This window comes from Phalangium opilio, unplaced genomic scaffold (genome assembly GCF_054372755.1).
Source record: "Phalangium opilio isolate 3A_F unplaced genomic scaffold, DU_Popi_V2 ptg000041l_1, whole genome shotgun sequence".
NCBI lineage: Eukaryota > Metazoa > Arthropoda > Arachnida > Opiliones > Phalangiidae > Phalangium > Phalangium opilio.
This window is the reverse complement of record NW_028324165.1, coordinates 6,758,264-6,772,243: the sequence shown is the minus strand read 5'-3', so window position 1 is coordinate 6,772,243 and position 13,980 is coordinate 6,758,264. Positions and strand designations below refer to the sequence as shown.

Sequence of the window (13,980 nt, the reverse complement as noted above, 5' to 3'; positions counted from 1 at the left end):
GATTCGAGGTAAAGCGACATACGCCTGGTGAGGCGCTGTCAAAGGCTTAGTAATGCAGACTAAATAGGAAGTTGGAAGTCCTGCAAAATTAACCACCAAGTGTAGTACTTCAATTCTCGCTTGTCGTTATCGAACTAGCTCTCAGTAAGCCTGACGTAGATGAAACGTCATAGATTCTCGTAAAGCGACGCCTGGTGAGGCGCTGTCAAAGGCTTAGTAATACAAACTAAATAGGAAGATGGAAGTCCTGCAAAACTAACCATCCGAGTGTAGTTAATCAATTCTCGCTTCCGTCGTTCTCGAACTAGTTATCTCGAGCTGTAAGTCTCTAGCATTACGAATTGTATAGGAAGTAAGTCATACTTATCATGTCACATATATTATAAACTTATGGATGGTGTACCCAATAACCCGCAGCGACTAACTACCCTTATAACTGACATCAGTATGAGGACAGACGCAGTAAACAGGGTTGAACGAACTTTCTCTATACATTGATAAGTACCGTACAAATATTGTTTTTATAATATATTTAACACAAGTCATAAATAATAATAAACAATGCGTCAAAATGTTAAATAAACGAATTATTGAGTTTTTAATTCGCTCGTGTTGAGATACGGGTGCCCCTTGAAAAATTGACAGAAACCATATTTTCCCCATTCCATTAGGTTCAATCAGGAATATATACAGCTACTTGCAATCATTGTGCAGCCAGCAATTTATTATATCAACGTATCTAGGCAGCTTTTTTTGTGGGAAGAGCTAAACTAATCATTATGCATGACGAATTTTACCCAAGCGAACAATGATCTATCTCGCTGCGTTTTGCACCTTGACCTCCCGTTGCTACAAACCAATGAAATTACAGTTAGAAAGAATTCAGAATTATTAATTGGCGTGACGGGGATAGTAAGTTCTTAAGACCTGCCACAAAACCCTCATAGAAAGTAACAACGGATATTTATGGGAGCACAATAATTCCTAGTAGCTGTATGTATTCCTGCTTAGATTCGTAGACCGTGAGAGCGAATTTCAGTTTGAAAAGTTCTATCTGCTTTAAACGGTCGGTACGTCGCAACATTTGCATGAATATTAATGCTGCATAAATTTTTCCTACAATGTACCATGATGACCATAATAAAACGTCACAAACGTTTTAAAATATTCACCAAGACTTCAAATAATAAATAAACCCATTACAAATTTAATTATTTGAAATAATTTTGTACACCAGTAGGCGTTTTCAAAAGTCAAAATCATAAATAATGAATATACAGGGTGCTTCTGAACAGTCTGCCCAAAATTATGTCCCGGTTCTTGAGTCGAAAATATAACTTCTATCTCCATTTTGCCACAAGGAGCACGGTTCAAGTTACGATTCGAGTATTTTAAGGATGACCCCTTAATTAAATTAACACGAGAAACTGATTAAGGCAATGATTTCTAATTTAATTAAGGGATCATCCCTAAAACACCCATCAAATCATAACTCGAAAACAGGGTGTCCCTTGTGGCAAAATGTATTTCCCAAAGAACATCCCCCTTAATTTCAGAAATTCAGACTGACCTATCAAAAACACCCTGTGCATATATCACATTTTTCAAACTTCACGTGTACCGTAGGAGAAAAACGTGAAAACGTAGAAGCAAGCTACGTTTTCCGGAGAAAGTATATTATAGTGTTGAAAAGGCAGAGAAACGTCGTAAAACCCAAAATAACCTTGGCAACAAACCCGTACTAACCAACTTCGACAACTGAGTCAAATCTTTTAAAATAAAAGACGAATTTTTTTTTCGACATTTTTACTAAGAAAACCAACCGTACGTTTCACGCTTAGACTTAAGAAGTTAAAGGATCAGTCTCATTAAAAAGAGGGTGAAAAGGATTTAAATCAAGTGGATTTTTGACTTATCGAGTCTTCTACTAATTATAAGACCAGTGTGCATAGTGAAATATCCAGGAAATATAGTCTAAGAATGATTTTAAAATTCAAATTAGTTAAATTAGATTTCATGGATAATTTTAAATTTGCATCTCTGACCAATAGCGTAACGCCTAGCCTTTTTGTTAACAAAATTCCAGTGGCATGCTCCATGTGGAATGAAACTTGGCCCGAGATTTGATAGAAATTGCGCTGATGTGACAACCGTGGTTCGAGATATAAAACGTGCCACGGGAATTTTGTTAACATGAAGGCAGATTGGTCAGAGGTGCTAATTTCAAATTCTCTATTAAATCTATAAAGCTAATTTGAATTTTAAAACTTTTCTGAGGTATTTCCTGGATGTTTCACTATGCAGATTGGTATTATAATTAGTAGGGAAAAATTACTTTATTTTCCATTTCACCTTCTCTTTAAAAACTAATTTTATAGTTGAACTAGCTAAGCTACCCGGCGCTACACGGGTGTTTTAAACCGGGAAGCATTTTCCGTCGATATAAACACTAAACGTAAAATAGTCCGTAATTATATTCAAATTGAATTAAACAATGGCTAATAAGTGCATAATCATAAAGGTTTAATGACTAGGAGTTCGCCTCCGTCCCAACCTTGACAGGAACTGAACCAAACTACTTCTAAATGACCATCCCCTAGTGTTCCTGATACCTTCCTTGACAAGAAGTCAAGAACTGAACCAAACAGCCAAACTACTTCTAATTGACCTTCCCTTAGTGAATAGCCCACTCGATCACGCGCGTCTAGTGTCACTGTTATCAACCTTGATGCATTTAGTTCAAGAATGGGTTCAACGGTAACAAAACCAAATTATAAATTGAACTTCAAAAAATTAATTAATTTCTTACTGTCAAATGTGCATTTGTTGTCCAATTTCGATGTAATTTGTCTCATTTCGAAACTCACATCCGACCTTTAAGTCTAATATCACCTCGCAGAGAGGATTAACATTTTCACGGCTAAGCCTTGTCCTCTACGAAATGATAGAAACGTTTTCCCACGCTAAGCCTATTTCTAAATCTATTTCCTTAACCCTAACATCACCTATAATTAACCGTCCACAACATTCTCATGACTAAGCCTTGTCCATTAAAACTGAGTAACAATAAGTAAATCAATCTCAGAATTCAGAACTAAGCCTAATTCTACGTAATTAACGACACAAAATTTACTCTTTAATTCGATAAATCTTTCGCGAACTAAGAAATTTGTCTCACGTCTCAACTCTACTAGATTTCAAGAAAGTGACTAGACTATAAAGTTTTTTGAGCCCGAGCAAAATTCCTGGCATCCTGTTTGATTATAAAAATAGGCCTAAATTTTAATTAGATAAAACACTATGGGGCTTTTTGTGTTTGTTTTTTTAGTACAGGAAGATGTCAAACATAAGAAGAAGAGAGTGAGAGAGAAGAAAAAAAATGAGGATGTTTTGAATTTAAATAAAACGATTTATAAATACGGGGGTATCAAATGAATTTGATTTCACAACTGCACGTAGTTCGAAGGAATTTTAAAACTAATTATTTTCTTTTAAAAGTGAATAATTTTCCATTGAGGAAGTGTTCAAACGACTTTATTGATAAAATCATAAGTTTATAAGATATGTTACATGATAAGTATGACGCTACATATACTTCGTAATGAAAGAGACTTATTAAGAGCTAATTCGAGAACGACAAGCGAGAATTGAATGGCTACACTCGGTTTAATTAGCAGTCCATTTTCATCTTCTTATTTAGTTTATCGCGTCTTGTTTGTCTAAGCCTTTGACAGCGTCACTTTACCTCGAATCTATGACCTACGTCACTTCATGACAAGCTCCAGTTTGTAACCAGTGACAAACTTAAGGAACAAATCTCTTCTTTTGAAAAGGATCTATTGACACTTCACTCATATAAAAATCAAATACTTCTAACACCATAACAACCACACCACAACTTCCCAAGCCAATCCTACGCTAATAAAGTTACGGAGGTTTTATAGATTTCTGAAGCATTTAAAGCATTGGTTTTAGGATAGGAATGTTTCCTAGAATTTTACAATAAAAACTTTCTAATGTGTGGGTATTTTTGGCCTATTTATTGTTATAACGAAAAATAAATGAAAGTTTTCAAAATAACACTAAAAATCTCAGAACGGATGTTTAACTACCCGTTATTTTGTCGTAAACACTGTCAAAGTGATTAATTAGAGAAAAATTATTACCCAAGCTCTTTATTTGTTATTAATAAATTTAAATAGGATTGAAGATGATTCATAAGGAATTTGAGCTATTTTTAAACATGGAACTTCCCACATTATCAAAAGTTTATATTAAAAAGAACCAAAAGTGCACTTCATTGTAGCTTGCTCGCGATGTTCGATACGAGAAACGCCCCCTTTAGTGTCGACCCTCCTGCGTATGATTACCTTCACGACCGTAGCACAGGGAACACGCGGGAATAGGCTCTTATAGTAGGAGGTGCTACTAGCTCTAGTACAAAGAATTAACGTTTGGATCGCCACCATAACCTTTGACCTCAAATAAGCTCCTCTCTAATAAGTTGATTGTTTTAGTGTAGTAGTTAAGAGGATGTTCATTTGCTTCTCATTTTACATGGAGTCTACATCAGCCAAAGGCTGGGAACCGTCAACAAAGTATACTTTTTTGTTTTTACATATAAAATTTTGATTATTTTTTTTAATGCGAAGGTCTATTACGGGTCACAATTAACCATTATAGAACTGTCAAAGATGTAGTTTTGAATGATTAACGTAACTCATATACCCTTTCGATTCAAATATACACTGATTAATTACCCTAATAGAGAATTCCATTGGACTGCTCTGATATAAATTATACCAGGGATAGATTTAATTTTAGAAGTAGGAATGGAGAACAAGATAATTTTAACTGTTCGTTACGTGTTGCAGGGAGGCGCTCTATACTGGGCTATGAGTCGGACTGAAGTAAATACTAACCGTTCTCCATTCCTACTTCTGAAATTAAATCTATCCCTGATTATGCAAATAGTAATAAGAAAAATGTCTACTCGGATTTAAAGAGCGATAAGTACTGATCTATCTTTTAAAACAGAGGAACTCGGGTCGAGTCACAGAGAAACAAACTTCCAGGGGCACTCTGCCATGCTGCATAATTTCTCTCACGTCTCAAGACAGCACTAGAGGCAGCCAGCCCAAGGTGAGAGGTAAGCCAACTCGGTTATGAATCTATAGCGGTGTCTCTTGGCGTCAAGCAAATTACTCAGTATGGAGGCTTGCCCTTGGAAGTTTGTTTCCCTGCATGTAATATTCGTATCGAGAGTCCGAGGGAGAGGTGATCTCGATTTACGAATGGAACACTAAAACCTTTCAGAGAACTCCGAGCACTCCATTTCAATTTGCTATTAGTGACTAACCCCTCGAACTTAACGTTATCTAAAATCACAGCGAAACGAAACCCTTAATGACCTTGGAGTAAACTCAGATCCACCTTTGAACTAAACTAACCCAATATAAACACCGCGTAAAATCAAAGAACGTTCGTTCATACGCATACCATTATCACGATACAACATTTCGTAGTGTTAGCCAAAGTTCCTTACAAACCTTACAAACAGGAATACATACAACTAACAGGAATCATTGCGTAGCCAGCCATTTTCACGCAACGTATCTAGGAAGATTTTTTGTGGGAGGAGCTAGACTAATCACATGATGTATGACGAATTTTACCTGGCGAATAATGAATCTCGCTGCGAGTTGCACCAGGGGTAAATGAGGTGAGATGGATTGGAAATGATGATATGCGACCTGCGACATGCACCGTAACTCTCCTACCTTTCGCTAGGCGATTGTTAAGTGCTGCCGCCATGGTATTTGTATCAGAACTAGCTTCTATTTTTAAAATAGAGAGGGCGTTCTTTACGATTCTGTACTGTACGACCCTACCTAAACGGCACTGAGGACGCTGGGAGCGCTACGGTGCAATAGGGGGGGGGGGGTACAGTGGCAATGTTATAGGAATGGGGCTACCACTCCATCCCTCTCTTCTTCAAGGACTAAACAGCCCACCATGTAGCTATAACAGACCTATCTCAGAAGCTTTAGTGTGACGTCACCCATGTTCCACAGCTATCTCAGTTGTGACGTCAGTGCCTAGGTAAAACGTCAAGGGCTTATCTCTGGCAGTGGGCACTGGGCGGCGATGTTTGGTACCGCTTTGGTTCTATGGTCAAATAGTATGGGTGACGTCACACTAGGCTCTGTTTGCCCATAGAACCAAAGTGGTACCAAACATGGCGGCCCACTGAAAAAGTTAAGCCCCTGACGCGTAGCTACCAAACAATGAAATCACAGTTAGAAAGACTTTGACCAGAATTATGAGCAGTGATGGGGATAGTAAGTTCTCAAGCCCGGCCCACAAAACCCGCATAGAAATTAACGTGAGGGCGCAACGATTCCTACTGACTGTATGCATTCCTGGTACAACTCCGTTTATTGAGATTCAGATCTCTGGAGTCTTGAGAGACGTGTGTGTGTTTGTGATCCGCGGCAACTTCCTCGCGTCCCAGCTGTTTATCTTGAGGAGGAAGTTCTTAAAGCTTGCTTGAGCAAGCAAGGTTCCTGTTATAGGATCAAGCCAAATGTACAGGTATTTTGGCAACCGGTAAGACACCCAGGTGAACGCGAGGTACTGTTTTTATTTTCTAATTCTTACAAACACATCTTTTTTTAAAGTCGCTATATTTTTTGACACATTTAAAAAAGTGTGCCCCACTTTATTGCAAGGTTCTTTCTTTAATGGAGTGTTTAAAATAAAAAATCAATCGAGTTATTTAAGGGTTCAAAGGTTTAAAATTAGTGTCCCAAAACCAATTGAGTTGATATTTCCAGTTTTCCACAGTTTAAAAAGCAATTCTGATAAATTTGCAGGTGTGTATAGGTAGATACGGGGTGTTTCTGAACTCAGGTGTGTCAGCAATTAAGGGGGATCGTTGATATTTCCAGTTTTCCACAGTTTAAAAAGCAATTCTGATAAATTTGCAGGTGTGTATAGGTAGATACGAGGTGTTTCTGAGCTCAGGTGTGTCAGCAATTAAGGGGCTATGTTCTTTGGGAAATCAATTTTGAGTCGAAAATGTAACTTCACAAGGGACACAGTTTTTAAGTTATGTTTGGGGTATTTTACGGATGACCCCTCAAATTTAAGTATGAGTCGGGAGTATGGCGTACTCATGTAGGCCAAGTCATGGGCGACAAAGTTTAAAAGGAGTACGACACATGCTGGCAATCCTCCCCTATATGGTGCTGACTAATCTGTGTGTCCGCCGGAGATGACTTGACCCCAACAACCGTTCCATCACCTCCCAAGTGAACCTAATTTCCTTCCCAGATTAATCACAAACCGAAACCCTGCTTACACATATCATAGCCAAGGACACTCTAAGTAACCCAATTGTTTTGAAACCATCCTAAGAAAAAAATTTAACTTTTAAACTGATTTAGACAATGATTTCTAATTAAATTAAGGGGTTATCCGTAATATACTTTAAATCTTAACTGGAAAACCGTGGCCCTTGTGTCAAAATGGCGATAGAAGTTACATTTTCGACTAAAAATCGCTCAAAGAACATCACCCTTAATTATTGACAGACCTTTCAGAAGAAACACCGTGTTTTTTCCTATTCGCTGCCATCTTGAAAAATGACGCTCATAAATGTGAAAAAAACAAAAAACCTTTCAGTCTAGATACATCTCCCAAGGTCTTGGATAATTTATAGGGGATTTACGGGTCCTAGTAGAGAAATTAAATGAGTAGTCGCATGATTAATCTCTATTTTTCAATTAAATCTATTGCGACGATTATTTTTTCTAGTGATGGGCAATGTCGTAAATTAACCGACTTCCCATATCGAACTTATGGGAACCGATCCCGATTTTAACCGATTATTTATGAGCGGCTAAATATGCACCTGATTTTGTTAATATCATCCGAAAAAATATCCCGTTTTCCAAAATATTACTAAACTGGATAGTTTTTTACCCCAAATTATTGCTAATTAGCTTATAAATTGGCAATTTTTGAAAATTTTCATATTTTATATAGTTCCTTTCTACCATAAAGAGGCACTATTTTTAGCCACTCGTGATTATTTAACCCTGACCTTTTCCAGGTTTTCTGTGACCTGTGTCTACCCCTGAATAACACGACTGACTTTGCAAGATTGAGGTTTCCATCAGCAAATCAGTAACCACTCTCAAATAAGAATCGCAAAAAGCCGATAAATGAGAAGCAATTGAACCCAACCCCAAATTTCCCAAAACACTTTCGATCACCCAAGATTTTAATCACGGTTTAAAAAAAGACACGAACACTGCAATTAAGGTTTGCACTTGATAAACGAGTCACTTCTCACCTTGGCAATGTTGACATGAATCTTCGGGGGAATCGGGTATAGCCGGGGGTACGTCGCCCTCTTTACTGACTGCACCCTTTGACTGTTGGCAATCCAACATGTTTACCGAATACCCCAATAATACGCTGGTCCCCCCTTTCGTCGCGAACGAACACACTTGCCCGATGCAAAGTTTGTCATTCAACAGGTGAACTTAAACACTTGTCAAAAATAAATACCAACACGGCGCAGGCGCGAAAACCAATGAACGAACAATGGCGGAATAAAAACAATAAAAACTAAACTAAACGATGACCCGAATAATCCTCGACATCTTGACCATTTGAACCCACAACCCTTCACAATATCCAAAACATGTCGCGGACAGAGACGTATCTCGCGTGGTGTAACTTCCGGCACGGCACTGAACGTTGCACTCTTCGTTAAGCCTAACTAACCGGGGTCCGTCAGATATTAGGCTTAACTTTATAATAGAGAAAGATATAAGGGTGGAAAAGTCCCTTCGTTAAAAATTCCAAGTTGGAGCCCGAATGACGGCGACCTTTCCCCTTCCGTCTGAGCCGGGGAATTAAAAAGACTTTTTTGCGAGCGACTTTAAAAATTTACTTTTGCCAAAACACACCACTCCCCTCTCTCTCGTCAAAAAGCCAGCGAATGAGATCCTTCTGATGTAGGTGCTGAAGATCAGCAGAGGTTTTTCGACGAGGATTTTCAAAGGGATGGTGACAAAATGAAGATAAGATATGAGAAGGATGGGTATACAGTTTGTTGTTTTAGCCCTGAATCGCTCTTCTTCATAGATTACTTTTAAAACATCTCTCCAGTAGTGACGTTTGGGTTTTTGCACAAGCTTAAATACGCGTTAACATAGAATGAGAGGCTCGCAAACTCTACAACCATTCTATAACATGCGATGAAGCTTGCAAACTCTTATAACTTCATGAAAAGAACAGAAAAGGCTTATATACTCATCATAAAATGTGACGAAAAAAGGCTTATATACTCATCATCAAATGTGACGAAAAAAGGGGCTTATAAACTCATCAAGTGTGCCTAAAAAAGGCTTATAAACTCATCATCAAGTGTGCCGAAAAAAGGCTCATCATCAAGTGTGCCGAAAAAGGCTCATAAGCTCATCATCAAGTGTGCCGAAAAAAGGCTCATAAGCTCATCATCAAGTGTGCCGAAAAAAGGCTCATAAGCTCATCATCAAGTGTGCCGAAAAAAAGGCTTATAAACTCATCATCAAGTGTGCCGAAAAAAGGCTTATAAACTCGATCATGAAGTGTGCCGAAAAAAGGCTCATAAGCTCATCATCAAGTGTGCCGAAAAAAGGCTCATAAGCTCATCATCAAGTGTGCCGAAAAAAGGCTTATAAACTCGATCATGAAGTGTGCCGAAAAAAGGCTCATAAGCTCATCATCAAGTGTGCCGAAAAAAGGCTCATAAGCTCGATCATGAAGTGTGCCGAAAAAAGGCTCATAAGCTCATCATCAAGTGTGCCGAAAAAAGGTTCATAAACTCATCATCAAATGTGACGAAAAAAGGCTTATAAACTCATCCATGCTTATAAAATCTGGAAGTCTAAACAAAATTTGCACCATCCCTTTAAGCAAGCCCGTCGAGGAACAGGCGGAAGATGAGAGGAGAGAACGAATGCATTTTGTTGAAACTGATGGCATGAGAGAGAGAGAGAAAAGAAGAGCAAGAGCAAAGCGAAGAAGTAAGAAGGAAAATTGGGGATAGCCTACGGAACGCCGAGCACTATCCTTCAGCTGCCTCGCTAGTCCTAACAGCCAAGAGCCAGAGGATAGTGGTGTGGTGGTAGTAGTGGAAAAGGTTTAGAGAGTTGGTTAGAAGAAGATGGGGGAAAGACTGGTTGATTCTATGGCTCTTAGGTCGTGGATTGAAAATGAATCATCCCCTGGTTCCTCTCGCTCTCTCTCTCTCCTGGGATGCTAAGAGGCGAGAGATGTTCCTTAAGGTTAAAAATAGACCTTATCCCCCATCCCCCATCTCTTTACGGGCTCCAAACAACGCCGGCCTCTCAAGCTTCACGCTGGGGTGTTACGTGCAATGGACTGAGAAAAATACTTAGTCTTTTGCCTAACGTCTTTTAAAATGACTTTAAAAATTTTTAAATTAACATTTTAAAAGATAAAAATAAGGCTACCACCCACAATTCGTCCAATTGTATTAAAATTCATTGTGATAAAATATTTGAATCAACATTTTTATTTTACCATTTTAATATAACAACGAATTGAATTATGTGATTTAAGTATTGTTCTATAATATTTTAATATTGTGCCTACCGTATTTTAAAATTATTTCAATTTTTTTTTTGGGTTAACATTTTAAAAATACCAAAAAATTTAAGGTTACCACCCCAAACGAGAAATTATTCATCTAATTGTATTAAAATTTGTTTTTGAATAAATATTTAAATGAACATTTTTATTTTTCTGTTTTAATAAAAATACGAATTTAATTATATTGTTTAAATATCTCTTCTATAATATTTTAATATTTTGCTTTTAAATGTCTATTAAAATGACATCAGAGGAGCCCTGCCAAAATTTTAAATTCCTTATACTAAAAATTGGAATTGATTTTTTCGGAATTAAGGATTTTATAGGAGAAATAAAATGTGGTTTTATTCGGAAATATAGGACTAAAAATGATGATCATATAATACTATTTTGGCTTAATCTATGTAGAAAAAAAATAAAAAAAAATAACAAATTGGATTTTACTTTGAAAATTCAGAGGAACTTAATTAAAATATAATCTATAAAAAATCCTGAGCGAGCCTTTGAAGCAATTTCGGTCAAATGTGATCTCGATCATAAAAGAGCCAACTAAATTTTGATAAATTTGATGCTAAACTATACCAAAACTTCCTAAACTAAGTCAAAAATATATGATATTATAGGACCTTTCATGAAATTATAGTATAATATAGGACAGGTTCAAAATATAGGATTTCATAGGAATTATAGGACCGCTGGATTCCCTAGATTTCTATTAAAAAAATTTAACGTTTCAAAAAGGAAAAAAACCAAAATGAAGGTTGCACAAAAATATCTAATAAAATTCGAAACAATTTCCTTGTTTCAGGGGATAATCAAAGTTTGGCAGCCCATATCTCCATAATTATACTAATTAAACGTTATATAAACCCCATGTTCTTTGATGACCTTTCCACTCATTTTGACCCTAAGAAAACACCCTGTTAATTTATGGGAGACTTCAATCAAAAACACCCCGTATAAACTTAATCTTGTCTTTAAAGGTTACACCTCGTCGATTAAATTTTGAAAATATTAGTAATTTAAAACAGTTAATTACTATTACCTTGTTGTTGTTATTATTATTATCAACCCACTCAATTTAAATGATATTTGAAATTAAAATTAATGTGGGTCGATGAGTAAATGGTTTAAAGAATAATTTAAACGTTATTGTTTAAGGCTATATTATTAATTTAGTTTTTATTAACGTTTAACAGCTCTCGTATATAAAGGAAAAAACTTCAGTTAACATAAGATTAAACCTGCCATCAAGTTTACTTTAATATTATATATTACAATCAAGAAGTGATATCTCGTTTACTAGGGAGAAGGTATAAATTCGCCACATTTCTAGCTTTATCTCCAGTCCAACGTAATCCCCGCCGCCTCTAAATTGCATCCAGCATCTCATTGGTTCTTGAAAACTCACGTCAGCGCGACGCGAATGAGTACGAAAATTACAGTAATATTTTCCGACTGAGGAGAGGTGAAATATCCCGGCCTCCTTTTACCTCCCCCCTTGTGTTTTGAAAGGGGGACTGGGACCATGGTGCGTGAATACTTAGGCATCTTATACCTTCTCCCTTATAAACTAGATATCACTTCTTGGTATAATGCCTATGTTACCTGAGCTTTTCCTTTAACACTTTCCCAAAATGGACCGTGACAAAATAAGGATGGAAATTGTGATTACTACGGACGGAGATAGATTTTAAAAGTGTCACGGTTGCGCAAAAATTATTGCCTCGCGGGATTTTGAATTTAAATACTTGATGACTTTATCTAAAAATTAACAACCGTTTTAAACACGCCTTACAATTATCTTTTCAATCACGCTGAATTTTAATTTCACTATGAAAGGTTATGGCTATTCATTTAAATCTATAATTGGTTTCTATATTAGAGTGCTACTTAATGCAAATTTTAAAGGCACAAACTAGACTCTTTTTTTTTCAAAATGGAGTCTGGTGTGTGGACCACCTGGTTTTCTTAAGACTGTATGTAGATACGACTTCAAACAATGAAGCCCAAATTTGGTGAACTGGTGGCCTTACGACCTATCTGAAGTCTTTAGGTCCACATACCCACGGTATTACCAGGGTTACCACATTTTTCATTTCAAAATTCCCTGACTCTTCCAGGTTTTCCCTGACCATTTAAAGCAAATTTCCCTAACCAATTTTCAAACCTAACAGAAAAGTAAGAATGCAGCTTTTAAAAATTCCATATTTATCATCAGCTTTGTACTTACAATTATGCTAATTTTATCACAGTTTTTAATTGAAACTACTATTTAGTAGTTAAAACTTTATTAGGAACTATCAGAAACAGTTAATGTAGGCGTTTATCATTGTCCCGTATTTGAGCTGGTGCGCCTAGTAGGTCGTGACTACATATTTTAAAGTCAAGTATGCAACGGAAATTCCCCGATTTTTACCACAATTTTCAAATTCCTTGAAATTTTACACCCTTTTTCGAATTCCCTGACTTTTCCAGGCACTGTGGCAACCCTGACTACATCCCCCTCCCTTGAAAAGAGTAATGGAAGAAATGACCAGATAATGAATTTCAATTGATTTTTCAAGTTAATTAGGATATTTCCCCGATTTTTTTGTTCTAAACACATTTCCCTGAAATTTCCACTACTTTCCCGTTCCCACGTTGGCGTAACCCCAATCTATCGAAATTCAACGAAAATAAAATCAGATCCCCGTTATAATTTTGTTTCGCCTCGAGTAGACAACAAAACACTTAAAAGTCACAATTTCCTTTGACACGTCTAGCAAATTAATTAAGAAAAAAACGTTACTATAAACAAACCTAGCCTCCTTTTTCCCCTTCACACATCATAGGTTTATAGCATATATTCCATAAGTATGACGCTACCTATACTACGTAACGCTAGAGACTTACAGCTCGTGCAAGAAGTGATATCTAGTTCATTAGGGAGAAGATATAAATTGGCCACACTTCCAGCTTTATCTCCAATTAAAAAAAAGTAGGTCCGGAGTTGATCCCCGCCGCCTCTAAATTACAACCATTGGTTCTTGAAAAATCACGTCAGCGCGACGCGAATGACGAAAATTACGTGTTTTCCGACTGAGGAGAGGCAGCGAAATAGCCCGGCCTCCTTTTACGTCCCCCCCCCTTGTATTTTGAAAGGGGGACTGGGACTATGGCGCGCGAATACTTAGTTAGGCATCTTATACCTTCTCCCTAGTCAACTAGATATCACTTCTTGGACCCTACTAAGCCTTTAACAGCGCCCATCACCAGGCGTATGTCGAACCTATGACCTACCTCACTCACTTCAAAAATTACAAGCTT

At 37.1% G+C, this 13,980-nt stretch overlaps 1 protein-coding gene across 3 annotated transcripts in view; it reads right to left on the bottom strand.

The window, feature by feature from the left end:
* The window catches only part of Mrtf (Myocardin-related transcription factor), a 45,062-nt gene that overhangs the window by 13,802 nt on the left and 17,280 nt on the right, over positions 1-13,980 (bottom strand). Inside the window, exon 1 of one of the 3 annotated variants that reach the window (XM_089835435.1) lies at positions 8,360-8,946. The exons of 1 other annotated variant lie outside the window; for it this stretch is intronic. In XM_089835435.1, the coding sequence (XP_089691561.1) occupies positions 8,360-8,459 (100 nt within the window). In that variant the 5' untranslated portion in view covers positions 8,460-8,946. Of the gene's footprint in view, positions 1-8,359; positions 8,947-13,980 lie in introns of those variants that run through there. One more of the 3 variants, XM_089835436.1, reaches the window with a different exon arrangement.